Source organism: Malaya genurostris, chromosome 3 (assembly GCF_030247185.1).
Source record: "Malaya genurostris strain Urasoe2022 chromosome 3, Malgen_1.1, whole genome shotgun sequence".
In the NCBI taxonomy this organism is placed as follows: Eukaryota; Metazoa; Arthropoda; class Insecta; order Diptera; family Culicidae; genus Malaya; species Malaya genurostris.
This window is the reverse complement of record NC_080572.1, coordinates 74,920,930-74,945,784: the sequence shown is the minus strand read 5'-3', so window position 1 is coordinate 74,945,784 and position 24,855 is coordinate 74,920,930. Positions and strand designations below refer to the sequence as shown.

Genomic DNA, 24,855 nt, shown 5'->3' with positions numbered 1-24,855 from the left:
TTTCCCCCTACCTAATGCGTCACGCCTTGCAAACGATTGAACAGAGCTCTCAATTTTGTGTTTTAACGTCGCGTCCAAAATAACCTCAGAACCACCTCAAATACTTTTGAAACTACTTCAATAAACAGAGGAAGAAATCGGGACTACCGACGCATACGTTACACGATAGCGTTGTTTCGATTGCATTTTAGTGATGTTTGCACCGGAGAAAACCTTACTGATCAACAAATATAATAAGGAGTGTATCGAAAATAAGCTATCCACATACATTTGTGTTGTACGCATGTATTTGTGATGGTTTTTTATGCTCAGATCACAGCATGCTGTGCGTTTGGCTGTCAGCTTTCGTTTGTTTATTTGTTTGTGCGGTTGAAATTCAGCGTTTTTGAAATGTCGCGTATTGAAAAGGAAGTGAAAATTAAGGTTCTGGACACATGGTTAAGTGAGAAGGATAATACTATGCGAAAATTGGCGAAGCGGTTTGGAATTCATCATGCCAGTGTTAAAACCATCATTAATAAGTTTAGGGAACACTATTCATTTGATGAGCTATAATGAAGAAGTAGAAAACCAGGTTCTTCCACCCCGAAACTGGACCAGAAAGTGGTATCTCTGATCATGAAGAACAAATCAATGTCAATACGTGATTTGGCCAAAAAAGCAGGAACGAGTGTCGGAATGATCCAACGTATCAAGAGGCGAAATCACCTGAAGACCTACAAGAAGCAGAAAATCTTGAAACAAAGTGTAGAACAGAAGAAGCGAGCAGCAACAAGGGCCCGGAAATTGTATTCTCGTCTTTTGCAGTGTCCGGATGCATGCGTTTCGATGGACGATGAGACTTATGTAAAGCAGGACTCAAAAACCCTTCCAGGTCCACAATACTTTACTGTCGTCGTTGGGGAGGATGTGAGCGATGCGGACAGGTCGATTCAAGTGGAGGAATTCGGTCGAAAGGTACTGGTATGGCAAGAAATATGTTCCTGTGGTTTGAAGTCAACCATTTTTTACACTACCGGAACAATAAATGCAGAAATCTATCAATCTGAGTGTCTCCAGAAGAGATTGCTGCCTTTATATAAGAAGCACCTTCACTGTTTTGGCCGGATTTAGCGTCGGCTCACTATGCCAAAACTACTCTCAATCGGCTTGCGGAAAAGGGTATTAATTGCGTTGAGAAAAATATCAATCCACCAAATTGCCCTCAGCTACGACCCATCGAACGTTACTGGGCAATCGTGAAGAGGGTCTTCAAGAAGACTGGTAAGGCAGCTGGGAACATGCAGGAGTTCAAAAAAAAATGTCCGCTCAAGCGTCTAAAAAATTGTAGCATGGACAATATCTACTTTATTGATCACATTATGTGTATTATTGCCTCTTCTTGTCAAACATTACCCATGGCACCATTAGTGTGCATCCTTCTCCATTGAGTAAGGATACAGACAAGCCCTGGGACCGTGACAGCATCATTCAATCTGGCCCTTATTATGAGTATCACTACACGGTGAAAACCACACACTTAGAAAATTTCGCAGAATTCGGTAATTTTGTGAAGTGAAGTAATTTTGTGAAGTGAAGTCTTTATCACGAAATTCGCTTCATAGAAAAAAGTAATTACTTAGACGAGCTTGTTGTTATTACGAACATCAAATCACTAAAATTTTGTTGGAGAAAATGATTTTTTTCACTACAGTGATTACTTCGCTGAGCGTGATACCGATAATAGGTAAAATCAAGTGAAGTGATATGTGAGTGAAGTGAAAGTGGAAGTGAGAACGGTAATAAGGGCCTCTGTCTCAAGGTTGTGCTAACGCCCAGGGATGCAAAATAACATAAGCTTTTCACACTCATACCCAAGGCTGCCTCAATTACACTTCATCTTCCATTATCAGATTTTTCACAGCATCGATGTTTTCTGGTAAAACAACTGATTTTGGGCGACGTTCTTTGAATTCATCGGCAAGCGAACTACGACCACGATTGAACTCGTTATACCAGTTTTTTATACAGTCGCATAGAATGGTGCTACACTGCCAAAAGTCGAACTAAGTTGATTGAAGCACTCTTGAAACTCTTTCAAACGGATCTAATTTACACGGATCTCTCGGTAGCTTTCGATAAAATCAATCACGCTATCACGATCGCCAAACTGGATAGGCTAGGTTTCGGATCCAGTATTCTTCGATGGATGCAATCCTATCTCTACAATCGACGGCTGGCGATTAAAATCAATGACAAGAGTTATTTGCTTTTTCCGGAATACCTCAAGGTAGCCATCTCGGTAGCTGATGACTGAAAGTTAGGCCGAATAATCAAGAGTGCAGATGACGTTTCATTCCTTCAGCGTCAACTAACCATTTTTTCGAGGTGGTGCGAGATCAACCATATGACTTTGAACATTAGCAAATGCTCTATTATTACGCTCACTCGTAAGAAAGACCATTCGTGGTGTAATCAAGCAAGTATCCATGATGCAGCGATTGAAAGAGTCACTTGTGTTGACGATCTTGAAGTTTATCTAGACGAACAAATGAATTAAAAGTAGCATATTTGTACATAGTTGCGAAGGCTTCCCGTTGTTTGGGATTTTTATGAAAACTGCTAAGCACTCCATAGATATACTACCCTGATCAAAAAGTTTCCGGAATCAAATTTTGTGTTAAAAACGGTTTCAATGGTATGACGACATTGAAAATGTTAGAAGAGTTGTTTCGGCAACGATACTCTAAAAAAAAATATTCGTTATCAGTGGCATGAACGTTTCAGAAGTCTGTGAATGATGATGAGAGAAGCGGTAGGCCATCGACATCGAAAACCGACGAAAACATCAACAAAATCAAGAGATGGCAGAGAAGTTGGACATTGCTTTTGGTTCCGTACAAGACATTTTGGTTAATGATTTGGGCTCAGACGTGTCGCTGAAAAGCTGGTTCCGAAAGACCTCAATTTTAATTCATCGTTATCTGTGAACATTTGGCTAAAAACGAAACATATACCATTCAGCAACCACCGAATTCACCTGATTTGGCTCCCTGCGATTTTCCCTATTCAATCGACTTGAGATATCGCTCTGTGGAAAGCGATTCAGCACCCGGGATGAGATTATGGAAAAAATCGCAGATGACTCTGAAGGCCATACCAAAAACGGAATATAAAAAATGTTTCGAGGATTGGATCAAGCGCTGGCATAAGTGTGTTGCAGTCGATGGGGAGTACTTTGAAGGGAACAATATCGAATTCGATGAATAATCTTGTATTTTTCAATTTTCGAATAAATTCCGGCAACTGTTTGATCAAGGTCGTTTGAAGTCGCTCTACGCTTGTACGCTCAACACTCGAATAGTGCCCGATGATATGGAACCAGAATCAGTCAATTCAACGCCGTTTCTTCCGTTATGCTCTTCGCCAATTGCTCTGGAATAACCCTCATCAGCTGCCTAGTTATGAAAGCCGTGGAATGCTTATCGGTTTCGATATTTTGCAAGTGCATCGTGATCTGTTCCGTGCAATTCTGATTTGATTTTTGGTGCAAATCACACTGTAATTCTGGAACCGTAAGTTGTATTCAAATTAAATGCAGGAACTTTATATGGGACTGTATGCTGTCACATCCTAATAAAATTCAGGCATGGGATCATCAGACCTTCCAACCCTGCAGGTTTCGGTCCAGAAGTCGATGATTGCATCTATATTAAAAAGAGTTTTCTTTCTTGATAGGTTACTAAGAGGTAAGAATTATTTTCATTTAAATTTATTGAATTCATCAGATGTTATGTTCAAATGTCATTTCGGTAGATTTTTCACTTTGTTTTTATGGTTTTTTTGTTTTTATCGTTCAACTTATCGATAATATTCTAAGTTCCTAAAGCTTCCTCACAACAAAACAGGAATATTCAAGATGTTGGCAAATATTTATCCAGTTGTTTTTGTTCTTGTGTTGGTTGGTTGATTAGTGGATGTATCCATCGGTTGATAGTGGTGGTAGCTGTGGTGGTCTTCTCCAACAATAATTCAATTTGATTACATTTTTTCTCGTTATCAACCAAATGCATTCAGGAAAGATAGCTTAATGATGCAAGTCCCCGAACAAAGTTTCAGTTCACCGACCAAAAGATGTTGAATTTTTACAGGAAGCCAGAGGCCGAATATTTTGAACGGGAAAATACACGGACATCCACCACATACGGTTGTGCGTTTGTTCGTGTCACACGACCTCCACGTTACAGCATCCAAACGTGTCGGATCGAGTGCAGGATTCGCCCTTAATATGGGTGGCACCGCAAAGCTATCCTTGCATGCATTTGTTTTCTGTTGTCCATTCATTCTTTGAATGCTGTTGATGAACTGAGATGTTATTTCATCAACAAAAGTGTGTGTCGTTTTATATCGGTGTGTGTGTCTTTTCTGTCTTTTTCTTAATTTTTCGCGAGCTCAGATGTTTTTGAGCGACTCTCTAAGCTCAATCGGTACTTTCTTTTTGATTTGTTCGAATCATCAGTAATTACGCTCTCTTGATTCTTAATGGTCTTTTGATCTTCTCTAGTCAGTAGCTATTATACAGATAATACAAAGTCGTTGATCATCCTAACGCAACCTACGCCACGAAAGAAAGAATGTTTTACACGAACATGGATGCTAACGATATGGAACAGGTTCAATTAATTTGTGTGTAGCTCTTGTTTTATGCATATATCAACTTTTCACTTTTAGGAATAACTATAAACGCTTATGTGTAACGAACTCAAAACTAAACTGCTCTTGATTGATCACATTGACTGACATTCAATAATATGCCATGTGGAAGTAGATCGTTCCGGGACGTAAAACAAAACACTGAACTCTCACCCTTATTCAGAATAACGACGTATTGATTTATAATCGAATATGGTTCGATCGAATCCTAGCTACCTTTGATTTTGCTAGCGTTATTGGGAATACAAATGAAATACAGTCGTAAAATCGATACGACGTTATTCAGAATAAGGGCGTTTGAATAGAATGTTGGAGCACTCGAAACTCATTTCCTCGAGGGTGATTTTTCATTTGACAGTTGGAATTCGGTTGAGTTTAAGGGAATGGTTTCGTCATTGCGTGTGTGTTCAATAGTGCCTATTTGTGATGGAAGCTTATATCACAGACTCAACCTAACAAAAATGATAAAAAAAGATAACAATAGTCATTGTCATTCTCTCTTGCATTTGTTTTTCAAACTTGATGATCTTACATTGGCTAGAGAGAATCCCCATTGCATGTTGTTGGTTATAGGGGGTACAAAAGTTTATTGCAATCAAACCATAATTATTATTGCAGAACATCCGAAAAACCAGAAAATATTCTATGGAAAATAAATTTGCCTCCGAGATGTGCGCCAGAAAGTTGCGACGATTTACAGGTTATACTGAAGTCATAAAGAACTGCATCACTTCGTCCAATATGGGCGATAAACGTGAGGGTGCATTGACATTATCTAGATTAATAGCATTGGCTTTGTACAGTCAGTTACTAATGTTTAGCTCTCAAAACTTCCCAAAATAACCTATGAACGACGTTCGTGCGCTTCTTCCTGCGACGACTCGTACTAAACATTTTAATTCGTGACAGGGGGGCTTAGGTTAGGTTTACAATTAAATACAATATTTTACATAAATACATAGTCTTTTGTTTTAGTTCCGGAAGGACAGGCATCTGATGTTTCAGTTCTTGTTTGACACCTTTCTTTTTTCTTTTGTTAGGTATATCAATGTGGACTTTAAGCTTTCTTTGCTAGGAATTGGAAAATGTTCGCTTCTCGACGTGGTAAATATTGTCACTGCTGCTGTTTATCGCAGTTTTACGATGATCTTCTGCTACTAGTCTGTTTACCTTTTTTCTCTTCCCTTCTGATGATGACGATCGATGATGATGATGATAGGATGATGATGCTGGTGATAACAATGGTTACTGGCGATGATTGTGATTGTTGATGACGATAAGCAGCGAACCATCTCTTTTTCGCACCAACTGCTTATTTCGTGTACAGGTAGATAGCGACGATCAGACCGTACAGACCCAAGACTTCAGCGAAAATGAGGATCAAAATCATACCGACGAACAGTCTCGGTTGCTGTGCAGTACCGCGGACACCGGCATCACCGACGATACCGATGGCGAAACCGGCAGCCAAACCGGAGAAACCTACTGACAGGCCAGCACCAAGATGAATGAAGCCCCTGTTTGGAAAAAAGAAGAAGACAAAATGTTTAGTAAGTACGATTGATTTGTTAATATCGTTAATTAAAGACTCAATAAATGTAAATTGACAAACCGCTCGCACGCCGCTTGCACGCACCTAGTGTAGGAAGTGGAAAATGTTTGACAGTGTTTTGTTTTGATTTCTGTGGAGAACAACCGGTGCAAATTTGATCACTGCCATCGATCGGATTCAGAAATAACGTTCAATGAAAAACAGAATTTTGTGCACAAACACCTAGAAAACGAAGAGTGGTCCGATTCCAAGCTAGCTAGTGTCAGACCCTGTCAGCTCGGAGCGAAATCAGTCTTCAGTTCAGCAACTTTGAACATATCATGTCAATTGTATGAGTGCACAGTGCTGCTATTTTGGTGCGCACGAATTTGACTTTTCTTTCAACTACTTGCATGCAGAGATGGCATTTCACCAGAGTTATACACGCTAGATTCAGATTTTTGACACACCGAGGATGAAAAAAACGAAGCACCGCACAAAGAGGAAAGCGCACTTCTTCTTAGTGTCGAATAGACAGCATTTGAGTGTGTGCTTGTGGTTAAAGCAGCTGGCGCGAGTGAAACACATTCTCTTCGCATGAATCGCTCACACGCGCTCTCGTCTAAATACACCCAAGTGACCACTGGCGCGTGATGGTGAGCGAACACTTCTGTGAACTTCAATTAATAGAGAGTAGATCTGGCCTTGCTATGAAAAATTTGCAAGGAAAACCGAAAATTTTACGATAAATTGTTTTATTTTGCTGATTTTGCGTGTCCACGCTTCATCTACGAAAACCATACAGCAGAGTGCTCACCGGCGTGTACACCTCTGTGAAAGTATCTGCATCCTCCTCATAGAATTTATTAGCTAATGCTCTAGCACTTTGGTGCGATTCAGTGGAAGAGGTAAAAGGAAATAAACAAACGCACTCATGATGCGTGCACACTTACACAACAGTGGTGTATAAATGTGAAAGAGAAGAGCTCTCGTTGAAGTTGTCAGTGCGAGGGGAGAAATTTTGCTTGCTCTTCGTCACACAGAGGAGATAGACATCTCTGCTTGCATGTACAAGATTCGATGCGGACTCGCCTGAGAGCGCCATGTTGGCAAAACAGAATGTTGCCAATGATTTGTTCGTGAAATGTGATAATTAGTTATCTTGTTAATATGATGTCTTTGCTAGGGTGCTGAAGACCCTGAAAACAACAGTTTATCGAATGCTCAAAATCTACAGCAGGGTGGCAAGTGGCAAGCAGGTATCTTCTTGGAAATACGTTTAAAAATCTCATCCACAGTTTGCCCAAACGTTCAGCTTCTGAGCTGACAGTACAACACAGCTCAATGTATTCCACCTTTACTCCGCCAGTGACGTCGATGTAACAAAAGGATTAAAACAAGAAACATATCTGGCCAACGGAAGTGAACAGTCTTGCATTTCACTAGGGAATGAAGCATCAAAATTCTCAACACCAAAGTTGCAATTTGTCAGTCATGGCAAATGATCTTGACAGACTGATTAAAATCATCGTCAACTGTAATCGGTACGGTGAAAGTGACTGTCAAATGAGATACTCGATAGTTCTATGACAAAGTAGAAATATACTCAGTCAAAGACAGACTATATTTCTACTTTGTCATGTCTCTCTCATTCTCCTATTTCCTGTTGAAGTAAAAAATTCAATGAGTATTAACATAAACATAAATTGATAAAGTTCATTGTTCTTTGCAAAAAGTCATCGAACTTCGGAGTTTATTGGTGTAAATGAATATAATTCAATGTTTATGCTGTTTGATTAATATTTAGTCAAATCGTAATCAAGCAGGGACCGGAGAAATGAAGATAATATCAATCGCATCGACAATCAATCTCTTGGTAATTGAACTGACCGGGACGAGTTTAATTACCAAGAGAATTTAAGTTCTGACAGACCGGCTCTCAGACACTCAATATATGTTGGTTTGTGGAGCCTGGTTGGCAGCAGTCCAGTGAACTAAGCTTTCCAATCTTCATCGTGCAAAGTTGCTAGTTGATAGTGACATCCCACATTATCAGATCCGAATGGATTCCGAGTCAATTCCGAATCGGCGAGAAATTTTCATTCGGAATTTCATGTGGAAATCATAATGGATTCCAAATCAATTCCAACTCCAGTGCAACAACCGATTTTGAATGAACCGGTTCGCCTACAACCGGTTGATTCGGAAATCATTCGGAATTGAGTGAGAAGATGCGGACTGAATTGTCAATTCGTCTTCTTCTTCTTCTTTCCTGATTTTGCACGTTTTCGTGCTGATTTTCAGTTTATTTTTAAACGAAAACATTATATAACTGAATATACAAATTTAAATCTTCATGTTTTTCGGATATACAGAACTAGTAAATAACCAGCTTAGAATCCCAACATAAACTATTGAAATTCGCTGGAAATTAACAAAACGGCCTACCTTAGTCAGCATCATCCATTCCTCTAGCTGGAGTGTAGTGAAATGGCTTGTCGCTTAAATTTCACACTAACACATTCATAAAATGAGCGAATATTCAATGACATTTATAATGTCACTGTCAATAGCGGCCCTTACACGAGTCATTAAAAATGTCATTAGTAAAAAAAAATATCATTTTAATGAACGTGTAGTGGTGTACTAATGACGAAATTTCTAACAAATTTGAATTATATCATTAGTTAGTCATCATTTAAAATGACATTTTTAATACTCGTGTAAGGGCCGCTAATCAGGTTGATCGAGCAGCCAACTCAGGCGAAAATTCTAGCACTGAACCGATCGAGCACTAAAAAATCATGCAGTCGAATAAGAATTCATTGCTCATTCTGTCATTTCGATAATGTGGGATATAGCAGCTCTGCTCAACACACATTTTTCAAATCAACACATTTTGTTCAGACTTCATGCTTTTTCTAATAGGGATGGTGGGGCAAGTGTGCCATGCTAAGAATTTTCGTGTGTCTACAATAAATTAACGCTTGATGATACTATCAGGAGTACCCTCGATGACCCAAAAAACATGATTGATAAACAAAACAATTCCGTAATCAATACATGTAATTGTCGGAGGCGTGTTGAGCAGCTCAATATTTCCAGTGCGGGGTATAAGTGCCATCTATGTATGGCAGAACCGCCACTCAAACAATAATTACATTTTCGTAATTTAGTTAGATTTCCCCTACTGCACTGCTTTCTTAAACACAATCAATGAGATTTACGATTATTTTAGATATTACATGTATTAAAAAATTATTTGTTTGATTTTTGCCTTTCTCTATAGAAAGGTATTAGAATTGCTGGAGAAACCGACTTTTGAACGGAGCCTCGGAGACCCATAGTGTTATATACCATTCGACGAGATCGGAAAATGTCTGTGTGCGTGTTTGTGTGTGTGTGTGTGTGTGTGTGTGTGTGTGTGTGTGTGTGTGTGTGTGTGTGTGTGTGTGTGTGTGTGTGTGCACTTTTCGAAGATAGTTTTACCGCAATTTTCTCAGAGATGGCTGAACCGATTTTAACAAATTTAGGCTTTTTTGAAAACTACTGTCAGGCCATTGTTCAAGTTCGTAAATCAAATGGCTGTGACTTTGGTTCCGGAATTATGATGGTATAAATGACGTAACCGACAAAACGTGTTGTTTTTTTACCGCGCAAGTTTCTCGCAGATGGCTGAACCGATTTTAACAAGTCTAGGCCCGTTTGAAAGCTATTGTTAGGGTATTGATCAAGTTCGATTATTAAACGACTGTGACTTTTTGTTCCGAAGATATGATGGTATAAGTGACGTAACCGACAAAACGTGTTGTTTTTTTACCGCGCAAGTTTCTTGGAGATGGCTGAACCGATTTCAACAAGCTTAGGCTCGTTTGAAAGCTACTATTAAACCATTGACCAAGTTCAAAGATCAAATGATCGTGACTTTGGGTTCTGAAGATATGATGGTATAAGTGACGTAATCGACAAAACGCGTTGATTTTTTACCGCGCAAGATTCTCGGAGATGTCTTAACCGATTTTAACAAGCTTAGACTCGTTTTAAAGCTACTATTGGGCCATTGATCAAGTTCGAATATCAAATGGCTGTGACATTTGGTTTCGGAGATATAATGGTATAAGTGACGTAACCACTTTCAACTGTCAAAGAAGAAAATCAAATACTTCTTGAAAACTGTGGATAAGGTGAAAGCCGACAGCTTTGTCGATTTTGTGAATCCTATTGAAATCAATACCAAGGTTACAAAACAAAATTTAATATAAATGCAGTAGAAGCATATACATTATCCCTATTTTCCAACTAAGAAAACGCTCTTATTGATTTAAAATTGCTGTCAAACCCATACAAAAACCGTTGAATGAGACATGGGGTGTTGTTTCCAATGGATTGTGCCTCATTGAACCTGTGTGGGGCAATAAGCTGTTTCAAAACTTGTACAGAACTTAACGTTCAAACACAAAATTGAGTATTGCCTTCAACTTTTCATTTGTTGTATCAGAAAAATCGTTACTAAGATTAGGGCTAGTAAATTTTTCCCGGATCTGAACTAAGATTCCCAACTTTTTCTCGGGTTTTATTGGTGAGATCAAATTCCCGAAATTATTCTGGTTTTCCCGGCCAGGGATACGCTGAATGCGGAATCAGCGGACCTACGAAAAAACTGGAATCAGAGATCAAACTCGATCAACTCAAACCCAAACTCGACTTTAAGTAGCATTACATCGCAACTAGATGTAAGAATGTGCCGGAAAATTGAACTTTTTGTTCACGAAGAAAACCGTGATTTGCCCAGCGAGTTGCAGTTGTGGCATGCTAAAGGAATCATCCGTAACAATCTTAACGATGATATCCCAAGTTTATACAAAAGAATGCCCGAAAAAGAGCATTTTGCTCCTCCGTTTGGTATAAGGTTTTTGGAATAATACCGTTTAGCCTAGCGCCGTTTGGCATAATGGTTATTTGACATGATGATCAATTGGCATGAAGTTTACAAGTCTTTGATACTGCGATGGTCGTTTGGTATAACACAATTTGTGACTGTATTGTCATTGAAGATCCCGAATATGTGTGCATGGAAGATTTTCGGCACACTTGATGATGATTGTATCATCAGCTAAAATCAAGCATATGAGTAATAGTAAGTACACATCTGAAAAATTTATTTCGAATCACTTTGACTGTACTAATAATAGTGAAGTCTCAAAGAAAGATTCCGCAACCTGAGTCACGATCATATTTGTTTCAGCAAAGCATTCGGTATTTTATTCAGAACCGGCCTTACACTGAAATAAAAAATGTTATTTATATTCATTAGACTTGTCATATGAACCGCATGCATCGTATAATTTATAGATGTCATATGAAAAGTTATAGTCTTTATTAACGATATATAGTCGTTATTCAAATGTACGTGAAGGTTGAATCAACGTAACCAAAGAACATTATATACAATTTATAGGAAAACATGATAGAACTTATTCCATCACATAGTTCTACCCATTCTACCCAAAAAAATATAACAAAATTATGAAGAATTTTTTATTTTATATTTAACGATAGATAAAAATAAATACGAAGAGAAAATCGTAATAAAACGAAAAAATTTTTGTAATATACAACAAAATAAAGAAAAAGTAAGTCCCAAAATCATCAGTTATTTTGATTTTGATCCCTACAATACTGCTATTGCCTAACAATAATTTTCTTCGGTGTACGTGTTAATATTTTGCATTATTTTCACTCTTTTGGTGTCATTATTCTGGTTCAATATTCTTCGCATTTTACTGGAAGAACAAGACTCATACGCCTCATATTAGTGAAGTGAATAATTGTGATATTTCCAAATTATTTTTATATTTGTCAAATGATCTTTATGTCAAACGACCGTAGACAAATTGCCTTTATGTCAATTAACCGTATGCGGGTGTACGTTATTTGGCCGAATTTTGTTTGGCATAAATTTGATTGGCATAACTTTTGATTGGCATAAATTTGTTTGGCAAGTATTTCCGATTAGTGCTCGATTCTTCCATTCGATTTTTTAAGTGAATATATTGTTATGTGCCTATCAATGTGGCGCAGCCACATAAACGAAGCCAAGGAGGCTCGGTGGCACTAAGCCACCGAGGCGACGCCGGCTGATTCGGCCGCCGACCCGCCGACGGAAACGGCGGCCCCCACACACAAACCTGTAATCCACTCGTTTGCCCGGTCTATTTAAAGCTAGGAGCTATCCCTTGGCCTCGCATTAAAAAACTGCAAGGCGGCGAAGCCGCCTTCAGAATTTATTTTCTAGTTTTAGTCCTCAAAGAGGACGCAGTCCGAGTCGTCCAATCACTAATCGGAAAACCTATAATGCAAGTGTTATCAGGCCGTTATGTATTTCAACCTTTTAAATTACTCCCAGAACATGCGAGCTGTTGGCGAACCTGCGCTCAGACAAAAGCAGTTTTACCAGATTTTAATCTGAAAATGTCAAAATGTCTACCGTCTACAAGCATCATTGCAGTACTCTGGTTAGAGCTTTAACTGGACATTGAAAACCCAACGATACATATCATCTGGTTTATTATTGTCCCGCATTGACAGACACAACTGCGTATCCGGAATTTTCGTTCTCTATACATGATAGAATACATGGCGAACAAAAATTGAATGATATTCTATCGTTTCTCACCCAATGTGAAAGGAAGCTACAGTCAGAGGGGTTCATTGTTATTCCTGAAGTGAATGAATCCTTTCTGTACTGACTCTGACAGGTTTTAGCATATTGTTTGGCAATCTTTATGGACGATATTACAAATTGTTCTCCATTCTTCCGGAAACGCAGAAAAGTGTCGCTTTTATAGAATCTCTAAATCCTTTCGGGGGTTGGGAGTGTTATTTCATGTACATTTTGGTACATGCAGATCGTTCAGCACCCTTTCGGGGTTACAGAACGATTTGTTTTTGTATGTTTTGTGCTGTTTTCTCACCCTATCCACAACACAATTTCTCTTCATGTTCCTCTTATCCTTCCCTTCTCATCAGGAAAATGTGGCAAGACACAAATCTTCAAATAACCAGGGGAAGGTGCTATCTAAGCCAAATTGTTCTGGTTCATGATTCCTGAGCATATGAATGAATATCGGACAACTTTGTCGTTCATCGATATAGGTCAAGGCACAAATCTCTAAATAGAAAATAAGATCGAAAATTCTACACAGTAATCCATAACTCACGGAATGACCACTTATGACAATGTAAATGTTTAATAAATTATAAGGGTTATTGTCGTGTACAAATTGGACAGCGTTGTACAAATAGCTTCTTGCCTTATGAAGCAACGCCACCAATGTTAGTTAGTGAGCGAGTCACCTCTCGTTTTCTTTAGAAACATTAACAGAGACATTTCGCTACGGTACAATCATAAGATAGTATAATTCCAATAGAACTCAATTTTGATTCCTAAGGAATAAAATTAAAGTTCATGAAAGTTGTTTTTGTCCCTAAATTATCAAATAATCACAATCTATGGTTGATTAAATTTCGTTGCTTTCATCACAAATACAGAATTGCAATTAAAAGATACAGTTCTAATTAAGTAATTAGCTGCGTACATGTTTGTTCTAGGTAATGGTCGGAATGCTTCAATTACAGGCGGATCGTTAGTCATGTAATCCCTACAACCTAAACTGAATTCAGGTGTGCATAACGCAAGTGAAAGCAGATGTACTTAAATGTAGTCAAATTACCGATGGAGAGATAACTTTACAATAATCTTTAAAATCTCCACGCTTATTCATCTCGATAAACCTGTGTCAATCAGCTGAAAGGCATAATCATGTCACTCAGAGAACCGATTTTCTTTGTGCGCATACTCCACTGTAGTGTGCTCACCGGTTTGTAGCAATCAATGGAATACTCTCCCGTATATCGTAGGTATAGTTTGCTGCAAGGCATTGCAACCGATCCATTTGAATTGTCTTGTTTTCCCGCTTTTGCGTAATACTGCATTGGCATTTTGTTTAGCAGTTCACGGTGACGGATAATTGCATCTACTATCTACAATTCCTAGTGTGTGAGCAAACTTACTTGTATAACGGGTATTTTGATGGCTCCTCTAGCGAACCGGCGATAAGTACTGCGACGACCAGACCGTAGATAGCAATAATACCCGCCATGACAACGGGAATGATGGACTTCATGATCAGTTCAGGTCTCATCACCGACATAGCGGCAATACCAGTGCCGGACTTCGCCGTGCCATAGGCGGCTCCGAGGGCTGCAAATAAAAGAAACAAACGGAGTCGATACCGGGGTTAGTTATTTTTCACATCCAACACTTCGAAATACGTCATTTTGACGGCCGGCGAGTCACATGAAAATTTTTTTCAATCTGTAGATAAGATTTTATAACGACACGAGCGAATCAGTGTTATCGTGCAATATTGAGTTGTCGTTGAGTAAATACTTTTTGTTATACGATTGCGCCCGCATTATCATGACAATTGAGTTCAAATAATAGAAGCAATCGAAAGGTAGCTGGAGTAATGTGATAATAATCAATTTCATTTATTTTTACATGTTTTACTACTTAGTAATAAAACTTCTTCGCTTTTTGAAGAAATTTCCTAAATCAATTCATTGCCGTTTTTATGTAAGACTACACTAAATTGGGATCTTTCGAAAATTTCACGGAACGTTACCAAAATACTTCAGATTTAATCCATATTTCTTAACTTGTTCGATTATTAGCTATAATTGTTTTAATAATCAAAAGGAAAATATTTCAAGTTTGTTTCCAATATCACGTTTATTGCATATTTATTTACTTTACTTAAAAAGTGATAAATAGGTCCAAACACGAAAAGCAACCGCAATCTATGAATACAACCTCTTGTGTTTGCTGGCACCGACAACGCTAGACTACAAAGGGTTTCGGGTCTAAGCCACTGACTGGAAGAACAATTTTACAGCCTGGATACGAAACCCACAGCTCCTATGCATTCAATATCATAGTATAAAATATCGGCGCAGTCTTTAGTACTCAAATGGATCTATTCAGGAGCACCAGACATCTTTTAACCCGAGGAGTAACGGAAGTAATGTTTTTAAAATATCAACTGGATTTAAATCAAAAGATACATTTAAAATTAAGTAAATAACTGTCTAGGGTAACGGTAAAGTGTGTTCAATATTGTACACCGTCACTTAAACCGGCGAAATAAAAACCGTAACAAAATTACTAAACTGGACTCAAAACCGTTATTCCCAATCTTAGGGTCAAATGAAAGGTCTTATGGTCCTACACAATATTACTGCATATTTTCGTATACAACAAAAATTCGACTCGTCGTTTAGAGTACAATGCCAATATCGTAGAAAATCTTCAAAATTTGAATAAAAACTAGTAGAGTTTGTACGGTATGTTAGTTAGTGGCAGTTACGAACCGACTTCGATTATACCGGTTCTCGGGTTCCTCTGCTGGAAGTACATATAATAGTGAACCCACTTCGTTTTCTAATGGATGGCCTAACCGATCAGAGAACTGTTTCATTCCCTATGTTATGTTTCTTTCAAAAATCGACGAGAAACATTTTGAATAGAATACAGTATCATATATGGAAAATGCATCATTACACCACTAGGTGGATTGAAACTGGTTTTTTTCTATTGTATCTGTTAGTCAATAAACAATAGTTACACCCGTTATGTCATCCCAATTTTGAAATGCAGCATGTTTACGATTTCAATGCGTTGATAAGCAAATAAATCAAATGATAGTTGTTAAAATGCACAATATATCGATTTTTTTCCTAATAAGATTCTAAATGCTCGTAGAGTAATCAGAAAAATAATCAGAAAGTACGAGTTCTTCATGATGAAATCTCCACTGGTTTTGAAAAAAACAGTTTTATTTTTAACAGCCTAACTAAATTATCTTCTATGAGAAATCATGCTGCAATTGATCTGAATCTAGCAGATCAATCAATAACATTCAGGGTTTCAAATTAAGCAAAGATTAGTTCAATTAGTTGTATGTTCTACCAGCTTGGAACTTATCGGCTAGAATACAGATCTCATATCGAAAGAAATGTAAATCCTGAAATTATGTAGGTAAATATCGATATAGCCGTACATAATTTAAATCATTACATTGTTGAAGTTCCAAAAGCTCAAACTAAATTAAATTCTTCAGTTTAGTTTTTGTGATCCTACTATGGAATAGTTGAGGACCTGTAAAAAAAATAAACACAGATTCATTGAACAAATCAAAATCTTTCTAGGATTCTATACTGGTCATCAGAAACCAGTTTCAGCTCTCAATAAAGAAACACAAATACATCCTGCAAACGGCGAATAAGATCAAAGTCAGGCATCTCATACAATTATAAGCATAACACAAGTATTGTCTCAAGATGACATTACTGAGACAAATTACGATGAAACAAGTGCAATCATTAGCAGACTTAAAAACATGAAGGCTCCTAAAAATGTTGAAAAAAATGTTTATTGAAATTTTTCTCTATGTTACCTTGAGATTTTGCCATAAATTTTGCAAGTGTGTTTAATACTTATTCCAAAACTTAATAAAAATCCAACAACAGCATCATTTTTCAAAATGAGCTATCATTATGCTGGTATGGGTAACAACTAAAAAAAAAAATTCTGGTGATTTCTGTTTAATTTAAAACTGCCTGCAAGCCTCTAAAAATAGTTGAACGAGACATGGGGTGTTGGGAAATAAGTTGTTTCAACACTTGTACTGAACATTTCGCTCAAACGCAAAATCATTGAAAAAAAAAATCATTATGCTAATAACTGTTACTCATAGCTAGTAATATTTTTCCCTGTTTTTCACTAAAATTCCCGACTTTTTGCCGGTTTTTCCCGGTCACTTGCCACCGTGCATAATACACCAATTGAACAAAGTATTTTAATAACTGTGATGACTTAAAAGAACTTTTGTAATAGCGCTGCTAACATGACATCTTAGCACAGTGGACGGCAATCTACATATTCAAAATAGGCGATCATTTTTTTCCCGAGCCAAGCAATGATAGACGTAGATAAATAGCAGATGAAACACAAAGAGGAATACAAGCACATTACATGTTACTGAAAAATACATGAGCGCTGCTATTATTGTGAACAGCACTGTATATCAGCCTCCCCCAGCTTCTCTCTCGGGTTCTTTTATTTATACCATATGGGAAATGAAGATGAAAATGAATTTTCCAAATATACTACATATATTTATGAGTAGGATTCGTGGTGTAGACCAAAGTTGATCCTGAAATTATGATCATGTTTATCAAACAAAACATTGTAACAACGAAATCAATTCATTTCAGCGAGAAAATAACAAGCCAAAGTCCGTAGACTTTGGTTTTTTTTTTCGATCGAAATCCGAATCGCGTTCGATAGAAATAATAATCGCTTTCATTTCGCGCATTTAGTAAGATTTCTTGAAAATAGTGGTTTGTAAGCTCACAGATAATATTGTATTTATTCTAGAGAAACTTTGCGTTTAGAATGAAACGCTTAATGTTTCTAAACGATCTCGAATGCAAATATTTTTTTTCTTAAAATCTGTACTGCTTGTGTATACGCGCACGGTTTTGAAAGCGAACGTGTGCTTGTGAACTGGACTTCTCCCTCAGCCATGAGATGAATTACCTTCAAACTCTACACACTGAGCAGAATTTGATGCTAGCGGAATAAGTATTACTTTTTTGATTTATTATGCCCACAATTCACATACTTGAGAAAACACTTTTTTGTTAGTTTACTGGATTACCTTTCATCAAAGACATCATATTAACAAGATATCCAGCTCTCACATTTCCCGAACAAATTATTGGAAACATTTTTTTTGCGAGCATGGCGCCCTCAAGCGAGTCCGCATCGAATCACGTACACAGAAGTAGGGGAGAGAAATGTCAAGTTCGTGCGCGCCAAAATAGCAGCACTGCGCACCTATACAATTGACATAATAAGTTGAATGTGACACCGTGAGATGGCGTTGCTGAACTGAAGATTGATTTCGCTCCAAGCAGGGTCTGCTTTCATTCTTCTTTTCCTTCTAGAGAAACATGAAACTACAAAAATATAGAATTGGGATAGACAAAGCAACTTACGCTTCATTAACTTTTCGTTTGAGTGTTTGAACAGAATGATTTTACAAGGATAATTTTTTTTAAATATTACCATTTAATTCTGTTATAAGTATATCACGTCACTATACAAATTCACTATGTATCTCACGACACTATAAATCTTGTATAATAAACGTCACATCACATATGCACATTTCGAATACAATTTATATTCATCTTCAGTGTGATAGTTTTGTTTAGTTATTGAAAGAATGCTGCAATGTTGTTCCTATTACATGAAACGGAAGTAGGTAGACTCCTACAACAGGTATAAACACCTCGAAAAATTATCTAATTTGTTTAGGGTAGGGAGAGATTAAGTGTTTTCTATGTTTGTCTGTCCCCTGTGTGTAGGTAGTAACTTAAAGAGCCAGGAAGACCTATTTCCTTGGTCTCTGTTTAGTAAAGAAGTGGAATTATGTTTGAAAATTTCCAGAATTTCTGCCGAATCTAATTTCCACGGGTTGGAAATTTGTCTTAAAATTTTTATGTCATTTGTAGTGAAATCATGGTTTTCGGAAAAGGCATGCTCAGCTACTTTCGACTTGAAATGGTGTGATAAACCCCGTTCCAGATCCTTGGATGCTTTCCCTATTTCCGCTATGTGTTTCTTGAAACGGATATCTAATGATCTCTTTGTTTGTCCAATGTATAACTTATCACAATGAGAACATGAAATTTTGTATACCCCCGATTTTTTCAATTTGTCAGTAGGATCTTTAGTAGATCCTAGTAAAGTTTTCAACTGGTAGTTAGTACTACTGAACACTAAATCCAAGCCAAAGGGTTTTAATTTCGATTTAAGTGAATATGCCATGTTAGAGTTGAAGTCTACGATATTCTTTTCAAGGTTTCTGATAGGGGAGTCAAAGTTGTAAGTGATAATTTTTTCAATGATCTTAATTTCTTATCGAGGATTGTTTGGATTGAGCGCTCCGGATATCCATTACGCTTGACAAATAAGAAAGCACGAAGTATTTTAGACTCGTTAGAAATACATTTAGGAGACTATGTCAATGTTGGAGAAAAATTGGAGAGTACCTCAAAAGGACAAAATACATAAGGCAGAATCACAAAAAAAACCGAAACACAAAAGGCCGAAAACTACAAAAGGCCGAACATCACAAAAAGCCGAAGCACAAAATGCCGGATGCTACGAAAGGCCGAAAACACATGGATAACAGGTTTCTCCTTGCTAGAGACAATCGTTTTCGATTAGTGATTGGACGACTCGGACTGCGCTACCTTGTCATCGACGTTATATAAAAAATAGAAAATAAAACATGCGGCCTTCTAATGCGACGTCAAGGGATAGCCCCTAGCTTTGGATAGACCGGACAAACGGGTGGATTACAGGTTTGTGTGCGGGGGCCGCCGTTTCCGACAGTGGAACAATTTTATTGCTGACGAATCGTCATATTAGAAAAAAGAGACAAAGGATGCAGAAAAATTGGCTCACCATCTAGACGGCTTAGAAAGTGCGTTAGAAAAGTAAAATCAAAATTAAGGTTAGTAAAAGAATAGTGTGAAATAAAAAAAAAACTACCAACAACTAAGCGGAACACAACCTATAATTATGAAGAATGAAAGAAATGAAAGAGAAAATACTTCTTCCATATTAGACTATTTTTAAAAGCTCGTATTCAAGGAAAATGTCAACATCGTTGAATCTTTAAAAAAAAGATCGATTCTTTTTTGGACCAATTAATTATTATTAATTGGTCCAAGAGAGAATCAACCTTTTTTTTAAACATTCAGGTCTAAAGTCTGACTCAAATCTTTCCGGTCCGCTTCAGTGTCGGGACAGTACCGTGTTCGGGAGCCAATATTCTTCCGCAAGGTTCAGCACGGTGTGTATTAACATATGCCCGGCACAGTTTCGTGTCGGAACTGAGCCGAACAAGTATGAATACACGCATTGAAACGTGTGGAGCTGTTTTGGCACATTGTAATACATTGAAATGTATTTTACTCAAACAGAATTATATATATATATATATATATATATATATATATATATATATATATATATATATATATATATATATATATATATATATATATATATATATATATATATATTATACATAATTTTTGAATAGAATAATAAAAGCTTTCAGTAAGTCATAAAAATACTAACGATCACATTCGACTTAAAAATTTGATCATTGAATATTGTAATCAGTATTTGATCAAATCACATCATTCATCATCTAGCAATGTCACTTTTCTTTACAGACCTATTCTCGTCCCCACATGACCGGTATCAAATGCAAAAGCGACATATCACATCACCACACAATTCAACTATAAATTACAGGTAGATGCAACAGCTTAACGTCAGCAAATATGCGGCACATGATCAGTCAAATGCCTGCATGTGTTAGTTATTTGGATAAATAACGGAATCATGGAACAGGGTCAGGTGACCTGATGTGTCGCCGACTTTTCGTATTGATAAAAGACGGCGAGATAATCAAAATTAACAGTCGACATGAGTCCAAGGCGATTCACGTCAATTCAAAATCCCACAGATACCAATTCCTCACATGACCCGAAGCAACGAGTTTGCCGCTATCTATCCAAGTCATTTGATCACGATACTCTTCAGGCAGGAAGGACGTTGGAAAGATAACGGATTAGAATGAGAAAAACTGAACTAACGTGACTTCAAGTAAATGTATTCACAATAAGCTACCAGTGGATTGAGGTCTAATAGCTCACTGTTGCAAGTTTTAACAGTTGGAGCAAAAAGATAGCTCATTCCATTCATGGTTGTTTTTAGCATTTACTTCGAACACATTATTCTAAGCCATGGCAAGTGCTTATTAAAGCATTACTAACACAGTACACAACGAATGCAAAGTAATAGTGAAATACAGCGCTGCCAATTCTAGGCGTTGATCAGTAAGTTTTTTTACGATTAGTTGCCTGATATTTTTAAAATCATACCGTGCGAACGACTAAAACAAGCCTGCACAAAGTGGAACTTTATTCGAAAGAGTCATGATTTATGATCGTCCTAAACAAACAAACCAGTTGTGTAACATCGAAATACCTCAATACAAAATTTCTGTGATTAGCAATTTGAAAAGCAACAATCGAATGAACGATGTTTCCAATAAAGCCTCGGCGAATCCTACGTACCCAGTAATAGCAACTGACTTTTTGTTATTTTCGAATCCCTGCAATGTTTTACCTCATTCGCTAGATGGCCACGCTGGTCGTGTGATCTGTCACATGAACGTAGCGATATTGTCACACATACAATGCAACAGCTGACCACCCCATAACGCAAATGTGCTGAAGTCCAACAAATACATCCCCAAAGAAGACCTTCGATAAGGAACTGGTAAGGAATAGAAACGAAGTCAATTGTTAAATGAATAATGACGTCACATGACAAGTTTTTCCTACCTCCAACCAAACCATCGCAGTAAAAATTGGAAGAGCGCAAATCAAAACCGCTACGAAATGGGGATCTGCAGAATCAAAAATACATCAAAACATTGAACAACACAATCGCACTCGACAATTGCTGAGGCTAATTTGAATGTAGGAAATTTTTTCAAAGATCACAGAAAAATCGATAATTTCTCTATGATGTGCTTTGCCTACTACACCCACTTTTACTCTCGGACAAGAGAGAAAAAGTACGAGGTGAAAAAGATGTGTGAAGAAGCATCTTAAATCAATAAATTTTTATTTATGATTACGCCCCATTGAACTACTTTTCAACAAAAACAATGGACAAGTTCTTATTCTAAAATAACGCAAAAACAGTACAAATTAAAGGCTAAGGTGGTCACGGGACCAGAAAAAAACATCATAAACACATACAACACTTGTCATTGGAAATTCCCCCTACATGAAAGATCCCGTGACCGGAACTTTTGGGCGTAGGCACATTCCCGAAATCTACATGCACAAGTAGAATAGTTTGAACAAGTTAGTTCAACCTAACGAAAGTAAGAAGACTTGGAATTCTTGGCAGTGTACGATTCTCGGCGAATATCCAGCCCACGGCCCTAAAATCAATAATAATCAACTACGGTGCTATCCGATCGGTACTCTCATTTACACTCTCACGCACACATCGATATTCACATTCTCTTGTCATTTTCGCAACATATCACTAACACTACTCAAACGTGAAACGTGAAAAAGTAGGCGAATAAACTTTAAAACACGAAAAATTTCTCTTTTCCTGCAGGCTAGAACATATTAGATGCTAAGAATTAATTCCACAACACGATGACCTTCAAACCTAAATGGGTCCTATTAACTTCACATGAACACCTGAGACAGACACATGACCATAAAAATGTTGTAATCTAGTCGAGGCCCCATGATGGGGGCATGTAAAAATCAAAGGCTCCAACTTACCGCTAAAGATGATAGCAGCAGCTGCTCCCATAACTCCAAAGAAGGGAGAATATACGGGATATTCCTCAGATAATGCCATCGTTGTTTCGTTTGTCGGCTAGTTTCTGGGTTGCTGAGATGAGTGTTGTAGAGTTTGTCCCGCTGGAACTTCTGCTTTTCTGAAGGCTGCTGGTTATGGTGCTACACCAAGGAGAGCGAGAGGTCTCGGAGAAAGATGACTTACTCGACACACTCACTGTACAAAACTGAATGAATCGAATCGACTTGATGACGGTGTCTAGCAAATATGGTGGCCTACTGTTTCACTGCCTGATATGCTTTTGCTGGTGTTTGAGCTGCTACTGCGCTAGATTTGCGGTAATCGTAGTAATCTGGTGAATCAGTGTTTGCTTTCTGCTGTGTACGGATACGTAGACCGGCAAAAGTATTAGTGATTTTACACGATAGTGGTCACATGATCTGAGTATTAAGCGCTACGAGCTTGATACAACGGCACTGCTGATTGGTTGATTTTTCTGTGAAGGCTTCACATAACCGAGCGAGCAAGAAAATTGCGTATACGATTTCGACTTGCAAGCAATACGTGTTAAGTTTAATAAAAAGAGAAAATATTCCGCAGATCCACACACTGAGAAAGCGGTTGAATATTGTTGGGTGTTGTGCGTTTGTTATAATAATATTCGTTCAGTTTGTTGGAACGGTTTGTTGTTATTTTATTTCCCAGCAGTACTGCTTTTCAATGACAGCCGAAACGAAATAGCATGAACTGTCTGAGCGCAAAGTCGAAAGCCCAGTCTACAGTATGTGTGAAGCATATGCCGAACTGTAATGGCAACAGCGCTCGCATGCCTACATGAATGCTGTCACTGAGACAGGTTATACTCACCAGTTTGATGAGAGTATTCTATCCGAAGTGTAGTCAAATCAAACGGGCTGTTTGTTTCCTGTTTCTTTATGTTCGCTCAATCGCATAAACTGTTACAGTGACAGCGACGACATGACCTGCCACTCGTCTATTAAAACTGTATCGCAAATTTAACTACCCCTCAGTAATTGGTAATGTCAAAACGAAATTCCTGGAAACAATTTTGAAACTGGCAACACATGTTGATAAATTATTTATTTTAAATAACAGTTACCATAACCTTGGTTACTGCTTAGTGAAGACTTGGAAAATAAAACAAAACAAATGGCAAAACGCGTATTTCATAACTCAGCTGTTTTTCAAAGAAGGACGTATCTTACAAAAGTAAACAAATCGAGGTTCTCTCTCCTACCAATAAATGCTTCAAAATCCTACAATTTTGTCTAAAAATTCGTATTCTACAAAAATCCCAATCTTAGTAACACAAAGAACTATAAAAGGCGAAACTGTCATTCCATCTGTTTACGCAAGTTTCGCCCTCCGTGTTCCATGCCAACAAACAGGGCGATACTTCAATTGCTAGTAAGGAAGGGCGAAACTATTTATTTTCTTTATTTTAGATGGTTACCGAACCTTTTATTACTGGAAATAGTAAAAGAGACAATAAAACTACTCACAGATTTGTCTTAGTAGCGAAAACCAGCCAATTTCATGAAAAATGCGCAAGGGCGTATCTTTATAATTCACACAGCAAGTATAAAAGTAAACAAATCGAAAAAGGGCGAAACTCTTTTTATGTTGATTTATTCAGTGGATATAGAAGGAAAGTGGTAACATTTGCGTGCCTTTTGAAGATAAACTAACAATTCATCGACTAATCATAAATTGATCAGAGAATATACGATAATTTCTAAACACGATTTGAAACCAAAGTCGAAACATTCATCGATGATTTTCTCCATTTGCTGTCAATGTTAGATTCGCCGTTCTTTGAAAAACAGCTGAACTAAAAAATAAAAAGCCTCCATTGGAAGATCTCTTTTGTGCAGTAAGTTGCAAGTACTAACGAGATGATACATTAAATGATGATACATTAAAATAAGTCTATTTGTAGGAAAAAGACATACAAAAAACAACTGATCTAGAAATTATCGAATATACTGCCCTGCAAAAGCTCACTAGAGAATTAGTCACTATACATATCGTTCTCCTCCAGTATGAAATAAACGATTTCTTTAAA

General features: G+C 37.5%; 1 protein-coding gene across 1 annotated transcript; it reads right to left on the bottom strand.

Moving 5' to 3' along the window:
* Nucleotides 1-3,735: 3,735 nt before the first annotated feature.
* LOC131439009 (V-type proton ATPase 16 kDa proteolipid subunit c) lies at nt 3,736-23,089 on the bottom strand. Its single transcript, XM_058609480.1, has 3 exons — nt 22,751-23,089; nt 14,297-14,486; nt 3,736-6,209 (listed from the first exon to the last, which is right to left on the bottom strand). The coding sequence occupies exons 1-3, from the start codon at nt 22,827-22,829 to the stop codon at nt 6,005-6,007; spliced, it is 474 nt and encodes a 157-aa protein (XP_058465463.1). The 5' UTR covers nt 22,830-23,089; the 3' UTR covers nt 3,736-6,004.
* Nucleotides 23,090-24,855: the final 1,766 nt, after the last annotated feature.

What these genes read in the sequence shown, in the direction of transcription:
- LOC131439009 (XM_058609480.1), bottom strand. Translation starts at nt 22,829, where the DNA reads ATGGCATTATCTGAGGAATATCCCGTATATTCTCCCTTCTTTGGAGTT. An exon ending in TGCTGCTATCATCTTTAGCG is followed by an intron (nt 14,487 to 22,750) that starts GTAAGTTGGAGC and finishes TTTTATTTGCAG; the next exon opens with CCCTCGGAGCCGCCTATGGC. An exon ending in TCAAAATACCCGTTATACAA is followed by an intron (nt 6,210 to 14,296) that starts GTAAGTTTGCTC and finishes TTTTCCAAACAG; the next exon opens with GGGCTTCATTCATCTTGGTG.